This window comes from Stylophora pistillata, chromosome 14 (genome assembly GCF_964205215.1).
Source record: "Stylophora pistillata chromosome 14, jaStyPist1.2, whole genome shotgun sequence".
NCBI lineage: Eukaryota > Metazoa > Cnidaria > Anthozoa > Scleractinia > Pocilloporidae > Stylophora > Stylophora pistillata.
Window position 1 is genome coordinate 766,248 of NC_142532.1, and position 21,253 is coordinate 787,500.

The 21,253-nt window shown below is 38.9% G+C and overlaps 5 protein-coding genes and 1 pseudogene across 6 annotated transcripts in view; 2 read left to right on the plus strand and 4 right to left on the minus strand.

Moving 5' to 3' along the window:
- The first annotated feature begins 5,880 nt into the window (after positions 1–5,880).
- Positions 5,881–7,880, plus strand: LOC111334956 (uncharacterized). The gene is made up of 2 exons (XM_022940769.2): positions 5,881–6,125; positions 6,268–7,880. Exons 1-2 carry the CDS (start codon positions 5,952–5,954, stop codon positions 7,291–7,293), a joined length of 1,200 nt encoding a protein of 399 aa, XP_022796504.2. The 5' UTR covers positions 5,881–5,951; the 3' UTR covers positions 7,294–7,880.
- LOC111334954 (uncharacterized) lies at positions 7,397–9,529 on the minus strand. The gene is made up of 2 exons (XM_022940768.2): positions 9,331–9,529; positions 7,397–9,135 (listed from the first exon to the last, which is right to left on the minus strand). The coding sequence occupies exons 1-2, from the start codon at positions 9,441–9,443 to the stop codon at positions 7,872–7,874; spliced, it is 1,377 nt and encodes a 458-aa protein (XP_022796503.1). The 5' UTR covers positions 9,444–9,529; the 3' UTR covers positions 7,397–7,871.
- Positions 9,530–11,665: 2,136 nt separating this feature from the next.
- LOC111334919 (uncharacterized) lies at positions 11,666–13,198 on the minus strand. Its single transcript, XM_022940729.1, has one exon. The coding sequence runs from the start codon at positions 13,196–13,198 to the stop codon at positions 11,666–11,668; it is 1,533 nt and encodes a 510-aa protein (XP_022796464.1).
- A 12-nt stretch (positions 13,199–13,210) lies between these two features.
- Positions 13,211–15,260, minus strand: LOC148716060 (uncharacterized). Its single transcript, XM_088745672.1, has 2 exons — positions 14,045–15,260; positions 13,211–13,392 (listed from the first exon to the last, which is right to left on the minus strand). Exons 1-2 carry the CDS (start codon positions 15,258–15,260, stop codon positions 13,211–13,213), a joined length of 1,398 nt encoding a protein of 465 aa, XP_088601798.1.
- Positions 15,261–17,175: 1,915 nt separating this feature from the next.
- On the minus strand, positions 17,176–19,730 carry LOC111334958 (uncharacterized). Its single transcript, XM_088745673.1, has 3 exons — positions 19,661–19,730; positions 18,934–19,009; positions 17,176–17,689 (listed from the first exon to the last, which is right to left on the minus strand). The coding sequence occupies exons 1-3, from the start codon at positions 19,710–19,712 to the stop codon at positions 17,176–17,178; spliced, it is 642 nt and encodes a 213-aa protein (XP_088601799.1). The 5' UTR covers positions 19,713–19,730.
- A 204-nt stretch (positions 19,731–19,934) lies between these two features.
- The window catches only part of LOC148716061 (uncharacterized), a 2,370-nt pseudogene continuing 1,051 nt past the window's right edge, over positions 19,935–21,253 (plus strand). The window contains exons 1-3 of the transcript XR_015995216.1: positions 19,935–20,200; positions 21,020–21,151; positions 21,242–21,253. The exon at positions 21,242–21,253 is cut by the window's right edge and continues 234 nt beyond it. The product of XR_015995216.1 is annotated as an uncharacterized LOC148716061 (transcript). The remainder of the gene's footprint in view (positions 20,201–21,019; positions 21,152–21,241) is intronic.

Consider the following 21,253-nt stretch of genomic DNA (forward strand, 5'->3'; position numbering starts at 1 on the left):
TCTTCAAATCTGAAAGATCGATGTTACTACCTGATCCAGCAGGTCCTCTTGGCCCTTGTGGACCTTGTGAGCCTGTATCACCCTTTTGACCGGCAGGGCCTGTATCACCTTTATCACCTTTATCACCTTTATCCCCCTTTGATCCAGCAGGTCCTCTTGGCCCTTGCGAACCTTGCGACCCTGTATCACCCTTTGGCCCTTGCGACCCTGTATCACCCTTTTGACCGGCAGGGCCTGTATCACCCTTTTGACCGGTATCACCTTTATCACCTTTATCACCTTTATCTCCCTTTGTTCCTTGCAAACCTTGCGGTCCTGTATCTCCCTTTTCTCCTTTTGGTCCTTGTGGTCCACGAGGACCCTGTGACCCTGTATCACCTTTTTCTCCTTTTGGACCCGGTGGTCCTTCAGGTCCTTCTTTGCTTGCGCCTTCTTGTCTGTGATCGATTTCATGATAACCGTCAGAATATCCCATATTTTTGTTTGTTTATTATATATTCAGAAAATATTTTTTAATAAAATGCTCGTTTGAAACTGCGTTACTGTGTGACAAAGGTCGTACAACATCGTTGAAAATAGAGTACAAACTTTGATTAGCAAGAGAAGGTTTTATTCTTTTACTGATTTCATTCAAGAAGAAGATACAATAATAACCACACAAGACGCTTGTCAATGCTTGATAATGTATGTTGTTGAATGCATAGTTAACTCGATGTTTTTTGCAAAGCGTCAACGCCTCTTGCGGTGGATCAAGACCGAAACTGTCAAAGTACAAAATGAGATCAGAACCAAAAACCATCGCCACCCAGTGTGAACCAGACTCATGCGATTCGTTCAGATTGATAACGAAAGAGTGCCCCGTCTTGCAATCTTTTATTTGATCCCTGGATATTACCCCTCCAAAGTTTGGAATCTTGAGATAATCGACCCAATCTTGAATGTCGAGGTTTGTGATCGGAACATTTTTTAAGGGTGGTCTTCGAGAGGGTAAACCCCCTCGAGCTCTCCCTGGATTTACAACAGTGCCCCCAGTAGCGGTATTCCGTTGAAGGGAGAGTCTTTGCCCAGCAACAGACCTTGTCCTTTTTGCCCTTTCTGCTTTTTTTTCCCACCTCTTCCAATTGTCGGTACAGGTTCACCCAATCCCGGTGGGAAGAAAATTGGTTGTTCATCCCAATACGGTCTGTTTTGCAAACCTTTACCACTCTTTTTTGGTGCGCGAACGTGTAAACCACTTCCGTGTAAACCTTTTCCTCTCGAGTTTCCGCTTCCGGTCAACGCCTTCAGAAGTATCGGTACCCCTATTGAAGCGAGAAGAGTTCCGAGAAAACCTCCACTCTGACTTTTTGTCGGCTTCATTTTCATGTCACCACCAGAGTGAAGTGCATTTGAAAGGTCTTGTTGTTGCTTTTTTGAAAGAGCGTCAACATACGGTAAAAGTTTCATAATATTTGAATTTGGAATTATAAGACCACCCGACTGTTGACCGGCTCCGAGAATTTTATCTGTGGCGAAATTGCCCAGACTTGAGAGCGCACCTGTAGCCAATCCTGGAAGAGCCTTTGTGGCCAGATTCATTGCTTTTGGAAGAAGTTTTGTACCAAGAGCAAGAAGTGAAGAAAATAGGCTACCACCTTTTTGAGCAACCTTTGTCATCTGCGTCTTGCTGATTTTCAAATCAACTCCCTTTCCTGCATTTATTGCTTTTTTGATCTTTTTGATCTGTGTCTGCGTCAACATCATCTCATCAGAACCAGTTAGTTCTTTGTGTGAGAGACGTATAGTTATTGCAGATTTTTCGTTGAAAGCTTTTGCAAGTTTTCTTTTCTGATTATCACTCAGTGATACTCTATATGTAATGTAAGTCGTCATCTTTTTTATTATGTACACCACATAATAAAAATTTTTTAAAAAAAAGTAAACCTTGTAAAAGTAAACTTACTTTCTGATGAGTGCTTTTCCACTCATTACATCAACACTAATTTCCTCATCATTGAGAATCAACGCATAGATGTGATAATCTGCGTTGGTAGTGTTGTTGAGGCTATACTCGAAATCAAGACGTGTTGCCGCTTTCATGATCTCTGGCGGCTGCTTTGTCAGATCAAAGTACAGTATTCCATAGAGATCTTGAAACTGTTTCATAGTGATCGCTGGACCGAACAAGTTGTTACTTGCGAGCTTTGAATAATTCGCAAAATATTTCCATGCTCTAGCCAGCTCACTGCTAGGATCCAGTTTCTGATCTGGATACCTTGTTCCGTTTTCAACGCGAAGTTGTGCTTTTGTAAAGTACCTCGCGTTAGCAATGTTGTATGTGTTGAAAACGAACATGTTTTGTTCCTGATCGTCAAACTTGGATGCATTCAGAACCCAAACGAAGACGTGCCTTGGTCTATCAACAGCACTTGTGATGTTGAATTTACCATTTTTTTGTCTAAGCGGACCTGAAACACTGATTTGCTCCCTCTGATAACCCCATGTGTGAGGTTTGAGAAAACTATCATAATAGAACTTTTGGCCTGCGTCATTCAGGTTGATCATCGGAACCCACAATCGGAATTTTGTTACGATGTATCTGCCTGCCGCAGCCGCATTTGATCTGAACAGCACCTCATTATCCTCTTCAAGAGTTACATCGAAAGTAACCTTTGCATTGGGAGGTATCTGCTCTTCCAAAGACTCAAAGAAACTGAAACGGTTTAGCGGCAAATGAATGTTGTTTTCAGCACCTGCGGCGAGAAGAGTCTTTCTTTTTGTAAACCCTTCATTGTAATCCGCATTGTCTGTTGGTGTTCTGTTCACATCTTGACCAGCAGCGATTGGAATGGCAAGTGTTGTATACTTTTGTATAATTGCCCCGCTGGCAGTGTCGAGATAGTGAAATTGGGGAGGCCCCACTTGATCCGAATGTTCTTTTGAAAATTCAGTGAGATTCTTCATATTCGCAGCATGATTTGCACTTGGCAAATCAAGAACTCTCACCTTCTCAAAATCAACTTTGATGTCTTTTATCATACTAAAACCACCATTGATTATTGCGGCTGCATCAGCTGCACCATAGGTGGTGTTGTCCATCTTGGTGATTTTGAAATCCATTTCAAAATATGCATTGTACCAATCGGCCACGGCCTCTGGCGCTGTTTTTGTGTCAACGGTAAATTTATACCCCTTCTTCTGTTGATAATTGTTATTTGCCGGAGCAGTTTGGAGAGGTGTATCGAGATCATATGAAGAATATTCATATCCCTTTGCAAATTTTTTTGTTCGCATAGAAGACATTGTATTATTTTTCTTAAAAGATAAGATAATTTTTTTACAAAAAAAAGTTTACAAAAAAAGTTCATCAAAATCGTCAAAGAGATTATCTTTTTTAACTTTTTTATTTTTCGATCCTTGCGGTCCTTGTGAGGATGACTTTACTCCTCGAGTATCTTTCCCCAATTCTTTCCGTAATTCTTTTGCAAGCTGTTCTCCAATATTTCGAGAGGCCACCCGCACAAAGTGCAGCCCCTCGAGCTCCCCCTTGCTTGCTGTGCTGTGCGGAGCTTCGTGTTTTGAGGGATCACCCCCTCGATTTGAAAACTTATCATAAATCTTTTCACCGATCAATTGTCCCGTCTTTTCACCGATTTGCTCTGCCTCCTTTTCAAACGCTTTTGTTGCCGCTTTTTTAGCCATTTCCTTTGCAGCTTTTCCTGTAACTTTTGCGGCTATTTTTGTTCCAACATTTTTGAGAGTGTCAAATATCCCGGCATCGATACTCCCTGTCAATTTAATGAGTCTGTCTTTCAAATCTTTGAAATCAGAGAAAATGGCACCTCCAATTACTCTCTCGAGGAGTTTTGCTTTTCCAGACGATTTATGCATGGGAATATTTGCAAGTTTGTTCAAATCTTTGAATATTTGAATCGCCTTTGACGAATACTGTCCTTTGGGATTACATCTCTTTGTCAACAGATCAACGATCCCTTTGTCACCCTGTCTTTCATAAACAACAGCGCCGGTCGAAGACTTAAACCATTCATGAGTAGGTGAAAAAAACCTCCCCGCCATCTACTCATGGGGTTAAGGTTAAACAAATAAATTAAAGTTCAAAGATGGTGTTACATTCGTTAGGTAGAAACTCACCTTGAGCCAGATTGAGGTCAGAAGTGCCGCGATGTGATAACCTAGGACTAAATTAAATAAACCTTTGTCTAAAGATGGTGTCGCTTTGTTGGGAGAGCTATGGTCGCTAAGGCGTCGGAAGTGCCGGTTCAGAGTCAAGCCTAGGACAAAATAAAGGTTGAAAATAAAAACACAACAAAAAATCAAACAACAAAATAAAACCTCTCAGAGGAACAGCACAAAGTAAAACAACATAAGTTCCTCTGAGAGGTCTGGTGGCCACCAGTTTTGTTTTGTTTTGTGTTGTGTTGTATTTTTTTTTCGTGAATTTGCATAAAACCGCAAAGTGTCTAAGTCTCGTGTCACGCAATTTGAGAGTTAAGCCTTTCTGTCGATTTAAAAAAGGGGTCGGGAAAAAAAAATAAACACTTCGTATTTTTTTTGTAACTTCGTATGCAGCACTTATCTCCAAAGATAAGTGTCACTTTTGCTTTTTGCATTCATAACACTTATCTCCAAAGATAAGTGTCACTTTCGCTTTTGTATTGATAACACTTAACTCCAAAGATAAGTGTTACTTTCGCTTTTTGCATAACATTTGATTAGATAACACTTATCTCCAAAGATTTTAAAAAATATTTGCAAGAAATAAATTAAAGCAAAATGGTTGATATTATAAATTTCACAACACACCGTTCAAACGAAAATCGAAAGAGAAGAGTACCCGGCGTTGGCTTTCTTGATGAAGAGTATAGAATGTTGATCGCGGGTCCCAGTGGAAGTGGAAAGACAAACATACTTATGAATATATTGAGAAAGCCGTTGGTTATTTACGATCAGATTTACCTTTACACAAAAAATCCACATCAAGAGATGTATCAAGATTTGCAAAAGATTATGCAACGACACTCACAGAAATTTGGATGTGATATTATGTACATAATGAACCCCGATGAGATTCTTGACACGTCTGAGTATCCAGAAGGAAATAGAAAGGTTGTGATTTTTGATGATCTCGCTGCTCCTAAAAACGTGCAAGAAAAAATCTTGACTCACTTTATTGACGGCAGACATCATTTGATTTCACCGATTTATCTGAGTCAATCTTATTACAGGACTCCTGCAACCATCAGATTAAACTGCTCTCATTTGATTGTGTATGCGCCTGTACAAAAGCGCCATCGCAAAATTATCGCAGATGATAACAGTTTTGATGCAGATTTGTTCTCAAGACTTAAACCATTCGACTTTCTTTTTATCGACAATGTGAAAAAAACATGTCGCAAAAATTTTGTTGAAGAAATTCGAGAGTCTGATGAATGTAAAGACTAAAAAATTTTTTTATAATGTTTACACATTATAAAATGAAAACTTATTGCGTTAAACAGAGAAAAAAGACTGAGTCCGTGCCTGGAAGTGAGAGGCATGAGATTGCGAAAAACGGTCGACCGATGATCAAATCTACATGTGCAGAGTGTGAAATCACAAAAGTATCATTCGCCGCAGGGAAAAAAAACAACGGCGGGTCATTGAACGGCGGTTCATTGTTTGATGTAGGAAACAGCTATTCTTTGGGTGAAATGGCATTGAAAGGATTGGCAAACATGGCTCAACAAGGCGTTGCGAGAGCTGTCAAATCGGATTTTGCAAAGAATAAATTCAAAAAGACGGCCGATAAATATGTTAATCAGGTCATTGACAGTTTTTCCAATGATTTGAGTAAAAAGATAAGTGGAGGAAGTGTTTACTATAACCCTACCGGTGTAGAGTACCGAAGCCCTGACGTCACGTTTCCATGGTTGCATTTCTGCTGGATCTAAACAAACTCACATGTGTTTAACATGGCGGCGTTGTCGATAACATCGTTCGCAAAATACTTCTCAGATGAGCCTAAATCTTTAAACCGTGGCGAAAACCATTACCAATCTGGACACGTTCTATCTTTTTGCTATTGTGATGGAATTATCAGAGGGTCAGTGCAAGCGAGCATGAAAAGTACGACGTATAAAGTCACAGTAAGTGTAAAATTTCTATTACTCGATGTCTATCCGTTAACATCGCCAAACCAAAACTTATTTAAATTAAGTGATTTCGAATCTTCGTTTAAAGGAAATCTTGAAAAGTAAGCTTATATTTCTTTTTCTCTTTCCTTCGCAGATATATCTTCAAGAAAACGAAATACGTTCCACAGAATGCGAGTGCCCTCGTGGCGGTTCAAAGTGTAGTCACGCTGTAGCTCTGTTCCTTCATGGCTACCACAACTTAAGTAGAACTGACATCGAATGTCAGTGGAAGAAACAAAAGGCATCCGAGGTGGTTAAAACGGTAGAAGATCTGTATCCACCCAAAGAAACTAAAGTCCTAAAACGAAAAACTACAGATGAGGACAGAGAATGGCTACGGAACAAGCTGAAGAGATACGGCGAGTTCACAGGAATGTTATGGCTTTTGAGCCCCGAACCTGACAAAGAGAATCGTCTGCCGATCTCCACAGTCGAAGAAATCATTTTATCGAGAGAGTTTGTTGAAAGCGGACTTGATACAAATTTCTTGTTGGAAAAATTGAAAGTAAGTGAGCAGCAAGTGAAATCAGTCTGTGAGATCACGAAAGAGCAACGTGAATGTGGAGAGTGGCATGTGGTGAGAAAAGGACGTTTGACTGCTAGCAATTTTGGTCCAGTTCTTGAAGCAAAAAGAGTCACTCCTTCCCTTATCAAGCGTGTTCTTGGAGAATACGACATCTCTCGAGTGCAGGCTGTTCGATGGGGTGTCGTTAACGAGAAAGAAGGAATAAAGGCCTTCACCAAATTAACAATGAAAGTAGTAAAGGATTGTGGCCTTTGGCTACACAAGTCTGGTGTTTTGGGTGCATCACCAGATGGACTTGTTGATGACAATGCGATCATTGAAGTCAAATGCCCTTACACACATCGCAATTCAACAATTGAGGAGGCTGTTAAAGACCCTAAGTTCTGTTTAGTAAAGAGAGATGCTGGCTATTGTTTAAAACAATCCCACCACTACTGGCATCAAGTCCAGGGTCAGCTGTTTATAACTGGGAAGCAAATCTGTTACTTTGTGGTTTGGACAACAATGCAAACCGTGTTGTGTTGGCAATCCAGAAAGACTGCACATGGGAACCAAATCTTCTTTCACTTCAAGAATTTTATACAATTCACATGATTCCTGCACTTGTTGATGGTGGTCTTTAAATTTTAAGACTTTGTTGTAAAATTAATGTAGTTTTTTATAAAGTAATGGATTTGATAATACATACTTTTAGAAATATTTTTTAAAATATTGTTTTATTTGGTAAAATCATTGCAACTTTTACAACAAATATGCAGTAACTGAAGGGTGTATATAAAATAAAAATGTTCATGTTAATCTTAAAATTGTTTTTCTTTAAACAGCAACATTTGCTGGGGTTTTTACATTAGCTACTTGAGACAAGAAAATGATAGATTCATTGTAATCGTATTTGAATACAGTTGGTTATCTGAATTCATAATAAGACTAGCATAAGGGTGTGGTGGCAGGAATACTGATCAGAAATAAATAGTTTGTCATTAAGTTGTGTATCATGATTCCTTGTATCATGAGCAAGTAAAATAGGGTTACAAGCTTTTCACAGATCACACAACACCTGTCCACTCTTTGTATCAGAATACAGTTAATTGATTAACTATGATCAGACAATGCCAATGTATACCAGGCCTTAGTAAACTGATGTAAGATGATCAATATTTCAATTAAAATGACTAATCAAAGTCAACAGTGTCATTGGTTTCCTTAATTAATGGGTTTTGTAAATTAACTAAAGCACCACATAGCTGTATAATCTTACCAGAGAGGGATCGCAAGTATGGTGGCACAAAATTTAAAATTTTATAGTTCTTCAATCTAGCATTAGCACGTTCTACGTGTATACGACATTTTGCAATGCTCTTTGTTAACTTAACTTCACTTTCTGTAAATTTTCCATTGTTCAAGAATGGGGGAATGTTCACATATACACCATTAGGAACAATATCATTTATCAAAAACCCTTTATCCGCAAGTATAATATCCCCAGCAACAAAATGCTTTAATATTCCTGACTTTTGAACCGTTACTTTATCTGATACTGAGCCAGGGAAAAGTTTACTTACATAAGTTATAACCGCGTTGGGTGCCACACCAACAATTGTCTTAAAAGAATTCATACCCCTGTACGTTGAATATGTCAATTTTTGGTCACTCATAAGCTTAGGTGTAGCAACCTCGATATCGGTGCAATCTATTACCATACGACAGTCTCCAAATAAGCTAAATGAGCCTGGAAGTGAAGTTTTGTTTTTTTGTCTGGATGGAACAGCTATCTCCATTTGATCTTCATATAGAATTTGGTGCAAAACATGGATAAATGTTGTCACAATATTCGCTATTGTAGCAGTACTGCAACTAAAAAGTTCAGCTAAATGTAAGTTATGATAATTATGTCTAATCTTCATCAATGTTATCAATATTTGATCTTCAAAAGATATCTTGTCTACTTTCCAGCCACACACGTAAACAATATCGTTGCGGTATCTTTCGGCATATTCGACAACAATGTGGAACATTTCTTTGTTTGGGAGGCCAGTTTCCATGTTGATTACCTTTGAATCCATGTTAAAAGAGCTGTAGTTTCTTTTTAAGTAGCTTTCTTTTTCTTTCAACTCGGATACTTGGGTCTTTAATGTCCCTAGCTCTGCTTGTAGCAGGATATTTTCAGTCTGCAAAGTAGTGCATTTCATTTGCATCTCCTCGCAACTGAGCTCGCAAGGCTCGTTCTGGTTGCTCTTCGTCGAAGATTCTGAAAGGATCTGCTCGATAGTCGTTGTCTCTGGGACTTCAGTTCTTTGCTTTTTCCTTTTTGGAGCATTTCGAGATTCAAATAGTTTGTCTTTATTCCAGGAAAAGACCTCGGGGCCTTCTTCTTTACTTCCTCGGAAATGACAACTACAAACTCGAGCGCCTTTGCCAGGTTCACGATCAGCTCGTCTGGAGAGAGAAAACGAAGGTTTTAAACTTTAATCATAACGTAAAAAAAAGCTTTTTTTCTCTCTAGAGGTCTTTCAAAGGTATAATCCACAGGTCAGTGCACTTTTGAGTGGTTAAATAAAACCATCTTCCGCGTAACTATAACCGACACGTGGCCGTGCATCATGGTGGTCATTGTACCAAAAATCAACCTACCTTATTAGAGAAATCCATTTTCTTCTTTGAGCAGGATCTTTGGGGAAACGGTAAAAGCTGCAATTGTGACTTTCTGACTGATGATTGCAGTCGGGAACGAAGCATTGGCCCATTTTATGATGAGATGTAACGAAAGACGCCAAATAGTGTTTAGATCCAGCAAAAATGCTACCATGGTAACATGACGTCACACTTCGGCACTCTCATGTACGCTCCCGACGGTGTTAATGATCCGACACATCCTCTTTACGAAGGTGGATCTTTTGATATTCACAAAGCCATTGGAAAACTACCGAAACCGAAATCCGGTTGGACTCTTCCAGGTCATAAATACACGGGACCGTACAACAATCTTGAGCAACAGGTTCGATACGATCCGAATACAGGAAAGATTCTCGAGATTTTTGATAAACCGACAGGTCCGACAGACGCTGTCGCCATGCAACACGATGTTGATTACAGCGTCTGCGGTAAAAAAGGGAAAAACATCACGCAATGTAAGAATGCGGCCGACCGCAAGATGGTTAAAGCTCTCGATGCGATTCCATTTTGTGAAAGGCAGTGGGGTCATTGGGCCGCTAGAAACATTATCAACACAAAGCAAAAGTTGGGTTTGGGAGTAAAAAAAAAGACGAAAAATTGAAGGGGTGGCAAGAAGAATTGGCAGATGAGTTGCACAAACCGGTGAGACGAAACTTTAGAAAACGGCGCGTTATTGTCAACGGAATCGATGAGATTTGGTGTTCCGATTTGGTAGAGATGCAAAAGTTTGCAAAGTGGAATAAGGGTTATCGTTATCTGTTGATGGTTTTGGATGTCTTTAGCAAATACGGTTGGATCGTTCCGTTGAAGAATAAAAAGGGTGAGAGTGTTGCGGAGGGTTTCGAGAAAATATTTACCGAGGGTCGGGTACCGAAGAGGCTCTGGGTTGATAAAGGAACGGAGTATTACAACAGTCATGTCAAAGATTTGATGAAATCCAAAGGTGTTGTGATGTATTCGATAGAGAATGAAGAAAAATCGTCTGTCTGTGAGAGGTGGAATCGAACGATCAAAACAGATATGTGGAAGCAGTTTACCATTCAGAACAATACACAGTATCTCGATATTCTGCCACGCATCGTCGAAAAGTACAACAATCGAAAACATAGATCGATCGGTATGACTCCGACAGAGGCTTCAAAGAAAAAGAATGAGAATGCAGTCTTTCTAAAACTCTATTCCAAAGAGCTTGCCCTCTGGATCGCCCCTACAAGGGGTAAACCCCTCGTGATCCCCTTGAAACCAAAGTTTGTGGTCGGCGATCACGTTCGAATTTCCAAATTCAAACGAAAAGTGTTTGATAAAGGATTCACTCCGAATTGGACAGAAGAGATTTTCGTCGTTGATGAGGTTCAATATTCCAACCCAATCACTTACAAGTTGAAGGATTTGCTCGGAGAAGAGATCAAAGGTTCATTTTACGAACAGGAAATGTTGAGAGCAAAGCAGGATGTTTTCCGCATTGAAAAGGTTATTCGAAAGAGTAAAGGAAAAGCTCTTGTAAAGTGGAGTGGTTATCCAGAAAAATTCAATTCATGGATTGATGAAAAAGATCTTCAGGGGGTATGATTCGAGCTCCCCTTGTGATTCGAAATGATTTAAAGAAATAGAAAAATTAGTTAAATGAACAATCTTAACGATCTTAACGATTTAACAAGAATTGCACTTCTCAAACAAGCAAAGAATATGGGTCTGAAAAGATTTTACAATCTCAAAAAAGCGCAACTCATAGAGTTGATCAAAAACCCACCAAAGATAGATTTAGTTTCAACATCAAAGATAAACGATCCTGATCTAGATGATCTTGATCTAGACGATCTTGATTCACTTTCAAGACCTGCGCTGTTGGAAAGAGCGAAAGAGATCGGTTTGGCGGGACGTTATATACTAAAGAAAAAAGAATTGGTTGAATACATAAGAAACCCTCCCAATAAAAAAGAAAGAGTCGCGAAGAGAAAAGTAATACTAAAGCCTGTTAGAGCTGCCAACCCCTCGAGCTCCCCTGCAGGGTTGCAAGAAGAATTGGCAGATGAGTCTGATGAAGGGGCAGAACTTGTTTTTCCCTCAATGTATGCTGCTGCAAAACATTTTAACATAAACCCTGGAAAATTTGGTGTGAAAATTCTTGGAAAAAAAGAAGAAATGAAGAAAACAATAGATATTGATGGTGTGAAATACATAATTAGATTTGAATAAGTAATCAATCTATTCGAGAGGATGTCCCTTTGAAGGTTATAATCTATAATCCTGGTGGGTTATAGATTACTCAAGTTAGATTTATTAATTTTTTCATTCATTCACTTTCATCAATCTGATAATGCTCCAGTGCATATGTGTCCACTTTGTTTAAAAGAATGAATCGCTTGTCATCATTGGCGGACAAGGCGACTTTGTTGATCTCTTCCATAAATATATCATGCTTTCGACTTCTGAGGGTATTCATTTTACGATGTTGGTTTCCACCACCGAATAAACACTCCTTATAGTCATCAAAGCAAATAGTGGTCTCTACCACTTTTTGTTTCACACCTTTGCATTTCTTAGCTTCTTTTCCATCATCAAACATTTTGTAGCTGTAAAGCTTCGCTCTCAGACCTACAAAATCTTCAATGATCTTTCCACCGGCTTCATCTTTGAACATTCCAATAACTTTCTTGTTCACACCGGTCGGTATTCCAGAAGGATGATCTTTCGGAAAGTTGCTCGTATCGGACAAATCGTGTACATCTGATTTTACATCTTGGTAAAAATCATCGGTCTGAATCTCATAGCAGAGACTGTCTGTGTCGGTCATGAGAAGCTTCGCTCTGTCTCCGTACTTGGCTTTGATATAATTGTAATGAAAGTCGTACATCAGATTCTTGCTGAGATCGAGAATGCACATTCCAAGATAGAGTGGTTTATTGAAGGTGATTTGTGTCTTTCTCATATGCATTGCACAGAGATTCTCGGAGAATATGGTACAATGTTTGAAATTCACTTTATTTACCAACTTCTTCGCCTTTTCTTCTGAGTTGACAAGTCTTATATCGACTCGTTTCCGAATGTTCTCCATCGTCTTGCCATAGACAGAGTTGTTCATGAGTTTGAAAAAATCTTTCTCGAAATCGTTATCGGCCTTGGTTCTCAAATCTGTATTCAAATCAATGTATGGTTTCATCCAAGGACTTTCTTTAAACCTGATGATGCGGTGAATCTTTCCAATCTTCATTCCAAGGCTCATGTAAAGTTTCAGAGTTTCGTGATGAATGACATACTTCTTCTTTCCACCCAAGGTGCAGAGCAGCTTTTTCACTTTATTAACCATCAAGTTCTCAGGAGCGAGAGGGTAGTGGTTAAAGTAATCGTGTAAATCTTTCTCAATGGGGAGTAAATCAACCTCAAGAACGCAGGAAAATTTTTTCCACTTTCTAAAAAATTTTTCATTGACCCATTTGAAACCGTGTGTCGGTAGATTTTTACTCATCGCCCAACCGTAGAGGTTGTTTGCATCGAGATATGTGATAAACTTTGAAGGTTGGGTAGGGTCAAACTTCTCTCCCATGTATTTGTTGTTGGCTTTTGAATGTCGTGTTGGAATCATTGAAATACCCCCACGAATACCTTTTTCAAACATGTGCAACATGTTCACATCACTCAACAACTCAAGCTTTACCTTAGTCGTCTTGAGACAAGCTTCCCAAGACAATCCCGGTGCAGTGTAGTACCAACAGGGGTCGAGATTGTAGTTTTTCTTGCAAACCTTTCTAAAGTTTTCAAAAACATCGGCGAGTAAAAGAACATCACTTCGATTGTAAAGATTGTGATAATCTCGCATCGTCTTCATCCCCCATTCTTTTCACACTTTCAACACATGAGCATAGTCCTCTTCAGAGATTCCCTCACCCGTTAACACAGAGAAGAAGGCTTCAATCGGTGGAACTCTAGTCTCCATTAGCCTGTATATAGAATCCAGCGATTCATAAGGATAAGCACCCTTTCTCATTAACAGTTTAAACTTCTCTCCACTGTAATATTTTCCTATAATTTGAAAAAAAGACTCACCATTTTTAGCGAGGTTCTTGACATGATCCTCAAGCTTGCCAGGCATAAATTTAACACTATCTATGAACCTCAACTTTCTCTTTACATCAACGTCTTCGCCTTTCTTTTTGTCGAAAAATTTACCAACCACAATGTGTTTTGTGAAGCTGATGTATTTTTCTTCATTGTTTGGTATGCAATCAATGTCACCCTCTGTAACTCCGAGGTTTCGGACAAAGAGATGAGCCAGGGGCGGATACAGGGGGGGTGGATAGGGTGGATATCCACCCCCCCATTTTTCAGTAAAAAAAAATTCGAAATGTCACTTTATTTGAAATAGAAAATAAAGAAAGAAAGAAAAATTAGCTCCCGCTCATGTCTGGTTGTTGTTACGCCACGTTTCGTCGTCTGCCGCCACTTTTCGCGCTAAAGTTCGCAAGGAAGCCATTTGACAACGCCTAATGAGGCGAAGTAAGATTCTGATTGGCTCATTATTGCGAAATTTGTCTGCCATCCACCCCCCCTTTTGAAATCCTGGATCCGCCCCTGTGAGCGTCATAGTTTGCCAAGTTGTGAAAGACAACGGGAATGAATTTTGGTTGTCGGGCTAACAGGTTGCATTTGTTATGTGCAGCTCCTCGAAATTTACCGGTGTAATGGCAATGATCGCGAACCTTCTTATAATCTTTATGTTCATCATTGAAAGCCCCTTCACACAACCAACAACACGTTGCATTTTCAAAGATTTCAACATCACTGTCTGTGAAGATCATCTCTTTTTTGGGATGATTTTTGTAAATGGCCTTAACCTCCTCTTCAAGCATGTTGACAAATATCTGTGCAACATCCTCATCCTCAGACTTTGCTGTGTACTCAACCTTTTTCGAATATCGATCATCAAATGAACATTTGATGTAGTAACAAAAACTCACCGGGATATGTTTCTGCTTTTTATCGGTGTAACACTCTGCAGGATTCGGTTGAACGGTGTGCAAAGGTTTGATGATTGATTCAAAGTCGGCATAGATGACAAACGGCACATCTATCTTTCTGTGGTAGTTTTTGAAAAAGAGAGAAGCTCCCTTATCAGGCATCTTTTCTCTCACAGCCTCATGTTCTCGACAAAGTTCGGTGTGTATGTCGAGAACTTTCTGAGAACCGAAAAAATTTAGACATCTCCTGCAGATAAACTTTTTATGTTCATGTTTCGACAATTGACTCGATACGAGTCGACTCAATGATTTGATGAGACAGTAATGTTTTTTATCACCTTCAGCGGTCAAAAGAAGATCAATATGAGTATTGGATTTCTCAACATTGCTCACTCTCAAGGGTCCAAATTTTTCTTCATCATAATTGAAAACGTTTACAGAAATACCTGGATTCAAATTTTCAAAGCGGTAAATATCTTTCACCTCCATCGGAAACTCAATCCCATCCCATTTCAATTTCTTTGCCTGTTCTCTCAAAATCTTTGTTACTCGAACAGCATTGTTTTTTACAGGATTTAACGCTCTTGCGATACACCATTTAAAACATTCATTGTCTTTGTTCTTCATATTGATTATGGCATTTTTATTTTCAATTAATTTTGGTAGCTTGATATAGTTTGAACCTCTAAAAGGAGTGTATTTTGCCGTGTGCAAATCCAACCCCGCAATCATATCTACAGTCCAACCACTTCCCTCTCTTGTATACTTTGTCAAACCCTCCATCATTTTATCAACACTTCTCTGATAAAGCTCTTCTCGATCAGTCTCTTGAAAGACAATCTCTTCGAAAGATCTAAAATATGCAAACTGTATCAAAGCCTCACCCGTCTTAATGTTTGTTTTTATCATATCACACCTCAAAATGAGCGTCATCTTAATATTTTTTTGCGTTAATAGAAACTTTGGGTCGGTTTTACAGCCTGAAGAAAAGCTAACGGTCCATAGCCTTCCACCCCATCAGTAGTATACATTTTTACAAAATCATTTAATGAAGACATGCTCTCAACAAGTTCCCAATGGTGCTGGTCTCTTTTGTTGGCTCTATTAATACCCCTAATGAGCTCTGCTTTTCTCATACGTGAATAACCAATAACCCCACGGTGTTTTGCGTATGCTTTCAACTCAAGCACTGTTAGTGGCTTTAATTCTGTCTTATCTAAATATCTCTTTTTTCCCTCATCAAGTGTCCAATGATTCTGATCTCTGTTCTCGAGTTCATTGATGTTCCTAATGAGACCTGCTTTTCTCATACGTGAATAACCAATAATTCCGTTGTGTTTTGCATATGCTCTTAACTGAATCACTGTTTTTGCATTCAATTGTGCCATATTTAACTAATTTTTCTATCTCTTTAAATCATTTTTCAATTTTTTTTCTTTTAAACAGAAAAAATCAGTCAAAATTTGGGCAAAATTTCTGAGAAAAAAAAATCCGAAAATCGGAGAATCCGAAAATCCGAAAATCCGAAAATCCGAAAATCAAATTTTTTTTCAAATTTTTTTTTTTCAAATTTTTTTTTTTCAAATTTTTTTTCAAATTTTTTTTCAAATTTTTTTTCAAATTTTTTTTTCAAACAGAAAAAATCTCAGTCAAAATTTGGGCAAAATTTCTGATTAAAAAAAGTGATCGGGCACCGCCCAAAATACAACTATTGGTGTACCGGTTCACAAGGGAATTACCATTGTTCTTTCTTTGTTTAGGAGTCATTGGTTAGCTGTTGTGTATTGTTCGGTCTTTTGTAACGGCTCTTGTGAACCGGTACACGAGGACAGAACCCAAGCGAATGATTTCCAAAATGAAAAGGCACCGCACGTCGGCGCAAAGTGAGTGTGAATATTTTCACAACTCAATAATTACGTGTATCGCTTCATGCTAATAACACTTAAAAATCCAACAAGTCTTCAGACTCGCTGGAAAATTATCTTACAGAACTAATCTCTTGCTTTGTCTGGATAACTATCGCTGTTTTTGACAATTCTGAAGGCGAGGGCGACTGACGAACCACGATCGCACTTCGTAACGACGGCCAGCTAAAGTCAGCAAACAGCACAAAACTCCAAACAAAATGACTCCCCTGTACCGCTATTTGTTAAGACGTGGTTTTAGTATTAAAAACCCATTCAAAGGATCAACCATAATAAACAAGGAGAAGTATCATGGATATTTTCCGACTTAAAACCTTGCAAAAGGCCGATGTTTTCATCGAACTAGTCCACAAAAACATGGAAGCACTTGGCAGCCTACTGTTGATGACCACTGACCACTGTGACGTCACCAAAACGTATTTCCGTGGTGTCGGCCCAAATGACCCAACTGGCCCAAATGACCCAGCCGGCCCAAATGACCCAACTGGCCCAAATGACCCAACTGGCCCAAATGACCCAGCCGGCCCAAATGACCCAACTGGCCCAAATGACCCAGCCGGCCCAAATGACCCAACTGGTCCAAATGACCCAACCGGCCCAAATGACCCAGCCGGCCCAAATGACCCAACTGGCCCAAATGACCCAACCGGCCCAAATAACCCAACCGGCCCAAATGACCCAACCGGCCCAAATGACCCAACTGGCCTAAATGACCCAACCGGCCCAAATGACCCAATTGGCCCAAATGACCCAACTGGCCTAAATGACCCAAATGACCCCGCTAGCCCAAATGACCCGACTGGCCCAATTAACCCTTCACTGGCCCAATTAACCCTTGAAACTAACTAGCTGTCACGCTATCATTCCGCGATCGGCCGATGTCACGCAATTTTCGATAACCAGCACGCCAAGACATATTTTGGTTAACGGGCACACCAGGACACATTTTCGTTAACCGGTACACCAGGAATCAACCCCTCTGTGGCTTTTGGCATAGTTCGATAGAAGTGCGGTCTTGAGATAGAGTCCAACATGATAATATTTATATTAATAGCTTCTCTATTCTCATCATTTTTGTTTTTCTGGAAGATGGGAGGAAAACTCAAGGCCTGATAAATACTACCACACCTAAGGAACAAGAAAGTAAATCCTTTCTCCAGGTTTGTTTTTACAGCCTTGTGTACTTTATAAGTAAGGTTGTCCTTTGGTAATATTTCCCAGACATCAACAGCTTTTCCCATTTGTGGATCCACAGAAGCCACTTGAATTTCTGAAGACCCACACACCTTTACATCACACGAAACAATATGTTCCATCAACTTAGTTAACTGGTATGAACAGATCTCTGGGTGACGTGTATCATCGCACTTTGGTTCCTTCAACAGTCCTGGAGATCCATAAAATTTAAAAATTTGTTCCTGCCCAACTTTGTCTGGCCTACAAAAGAATTAATCTCAGGTTATGTCGGCAGCCATTGTCTTCAAATAAATTAACAACTAATACCTTTCTTAGCCTACGAGCAGTCCCTCCAATTAATAATAACAAAATGCGAAGACGTACCATCGGCAATGAACTTAGAGATTGTCAGCCTGTAAAGATGCAATAATCAATACTCTTCAGTCAAATTTTGTTTGGGGGGGTGGGGGTGGGTGCTTGTTTGAGGTGCGTGCTCATCAAATAGTCATTAGCTATTCACATCTATATGTTAACAAGTGATCAACAAAATAAACAGTTAAGCTTACTGTCAACAAAATCTGGTGAAAACATTTAAAATTTCGTTTGTTTGCTCTTTGGTTAGATAAAGCAGTTAAGTTTAATTCACCAGAAAAAAATCCTAAAATCCTAGAAAGAAAGCGAAATACGGCTTAAATGACGTTTTGACGTTTTCTGAGAGTTTGACGGATGGTCGTGGGTCGTAGGTACAAATCGTAGGTCGTGGGTGTGGGCAAAAGTCAGCTCGCCAGGGGGTTCGATGTTTACGTTTTTGGGTCGGAGGCATGATTGCAATGACATGTGCTTAAATGAGGTGTGAAAACTGTGAGTTTCTTGGAGGCCAAACACCTAACGTTTGTTTAATTACTTTAACAACCACTATTAAAACACATTAATAGGGGTGTGTAGATTTGTTGGATTTTCATGAAAATTGGCCATTAGTTCCTCAGATATTAACGCATCAAAGTATGCGAGGCTTTTACACTTTTTTCGTGCTAATTTTCACGAACATCTTCAAATTTGAAAATCCAAAAATTCATTTCGCAAAGTAGTAATTTAGGAAGAGAAACTATTTTGCGAATTGGACTACTAAAAACCAAAAACCATGAAAAGGTTTGTTAACTTTAGAATCTACCTGTTATAAGCTTTACAGTGATATGTAGTTTTCTATGTATTCTTTTAAAGTTGCGCGCGTAAGACGATTTTTCCGGAAGGTACCCTACTTTACCGACAGTAACCTTAGATATTAATTTGATCATTTAAATCTCTACTACTGCGAAACCGTGAAAACTAGAAATATTTCTGGATGGTTACTGTGTTTAGGGAATAAGCTAATGAGGTGTGAGATATAGCAACTGTATGCAGCAATGCTGATGAGTGATTTAGTGCTTTGCTTGCAGATCGTCATCTCCTATCTGAAGCATTCATTTTTTCTAAGCTAACAAGTAACCATTTACATGTATCCTTACTTGTGAGGCTTGCATTTTGTTAAAATAATAGGGGTATCATTTACAAATGTATTTCCAGACTGTGGACTTGTATTTCCTGAAGTAGAAATCAGAGAGACAAATAGTACTGACTGAGAATGATTTTGGAAGGTAACATTACTTACTTTTTTAACAACCATTCTTGTCTAACTGGTAAATAAATGTGATTTTATAAAAATTTACACAAAAATAGGATTTTTCTCTTTTTCTAATCATTTTTCTCTCAACGCTCCTTAATACAAACTTCTAACAACTCCAATATTTTATCTTGAAGTTTCCCATCTTTAGGAGTCATATATGTATTAATAATGAAAATAATAATTTATTAACCAGAAGATGTGTATACTTTTTGAAAAAATAATATTTCATGTAACTGTTTTCTTCCTTTCTCCATCTTTTTTTTAGACCAAGATACCAAAGGGTGAGCTTTTGTTGCTGTTTTTTAGACCACATTCTTTTCGTTACATTAAGACATCATTAGAAAGACACCCATTTCAGTTTTGCTGTGATTTTTTCCTCACTTCTCTGTCCACATGTTGACTTCCTTAATTGGCAGTATGTACTTGATTGTCCTTCATTCAATTATGGGAGATGAGATCGGTCAAAATATGATGCATTATGGCTGACTGTATCAGAAGCTTCTTCCAAGTGTTAGGTACCAATTCACAATTCATGCTTGCATTGGTCACTTGATTCTTCATGGTCTTACCTGATAGGAGACCTTTGGAAACTGGTACTAAAGAAGTTAATTGCAAATGCATGCCTATTACAATAAGCAACAAGGCTGTGATGAAAATGGCCAGAAACTGTGGGGAAAAAACGCAAATCATTATAATCTGCTTAAAGTGTATATGACACGAAATTTTTTTTTTCGTTGATAGCTAGTTCCATGTGTATAATAAACGGTTTGAGATTTTAAAATGAATGAAACAAATTTTTGGTCGATTTTTAGCCCCCGAAACATGCCAAATTTATGTGTAAAATTGTTCCCGGAGACTGGGGCGAGAATTGGACTCGTGACGTCAGGTTGTTTGATCCTTTGATTGGCAAGGTCAACAAATATCAGTGTTTTCCTTGTAACACGCTGTGATTACTCGCTTAATTCTATCGTTTCACGCTTCGAAATGTCCAGCGATTCCGAGAGTATTGAGTCGTCTGACTCTATAGAGAGTATGGATTGTGGAATAAGCGACAGTTCTGAAGAGGAATGGGGAGTTATCACTGGTGTGATAGCTCCATATCAAGATAAGTAAGTAAGTAAGTAAGTAAGTAACTTTATTTAGCCACATATCACATATGAGCGAATATCTCGTTTAAATGCAAATGTGCCATAAAACTTTGACATAATTTACATATATAAGTAATAAGTAATAGGTAAGAAATAAAAATTAATTATCTAGAATGAATAATTGCTATTTGTGACTAGATTATTTGTTTACAAAACAAACAGCTGCAGTCATACGATGAGGACAACTGTATGTCTTGCAAATTTTTCCTAAATATAGAAAGGGATTCCGACATCCTTATTTTGTCTGTCAGATTGTTCCATTGTTTGCTAGCCTGGTACGTAAAAGAATGTTGCATATAAGATGAGGTTGGTCATGGAAGAACAACCTTAAGATGGCCACGTAGGCTGTAACCATTACTTCGCAGAGAAAACAATTCCTGAATGTAGTTCGGTGTCTGGTTATGAATACTTTTATATACAAGTATAAGTGCTTGTTCTATGCGTCGATGTTCTAAACTTTTAATATTTGCAGTTTTCAATAACTCTTCGTAGGCAGTCGACTTAGAATAATTGAGAAGAGTCCTCAGAGCGAATGCATTGGTTGACTCCAGTTTCGCAGACAGACCCTTACTTAGACCTATAAACAGTGGTGATGCATATTCGAAGTGAGGGAGAATGAAAGCTTTGTACAATTTAATCATCACATCTGAGGGTATAAATTTACGAATGCGACGGAGAATTGAAACTTTTGTATTCACTTTCCGGCAAACTTCTTTAATGTGTACGTTGAAAGAGAGTGAATTGTCGATGACTACTCCAAGAAGCTGAGCAGATGAGAAGCTGAGAAGATGAGCCGCTCGCGGACGAGAACGACGAAGAAACTGGCGTTTCGAGCGAAGAAACCGATGTTGATGGACTTACCCCGTCAACTCTGGAGGCTAGATACGAGAGAACTGTAGACGTAGATTCCTGGTTAGTAAAACTGGTCCTTTAAAATTCCTTGTATATATACTTATAGCAAATCTTTGTTCGACAACAATTCATTTTTGCTGTCTTCTTCAGGTGTCGCTGCGA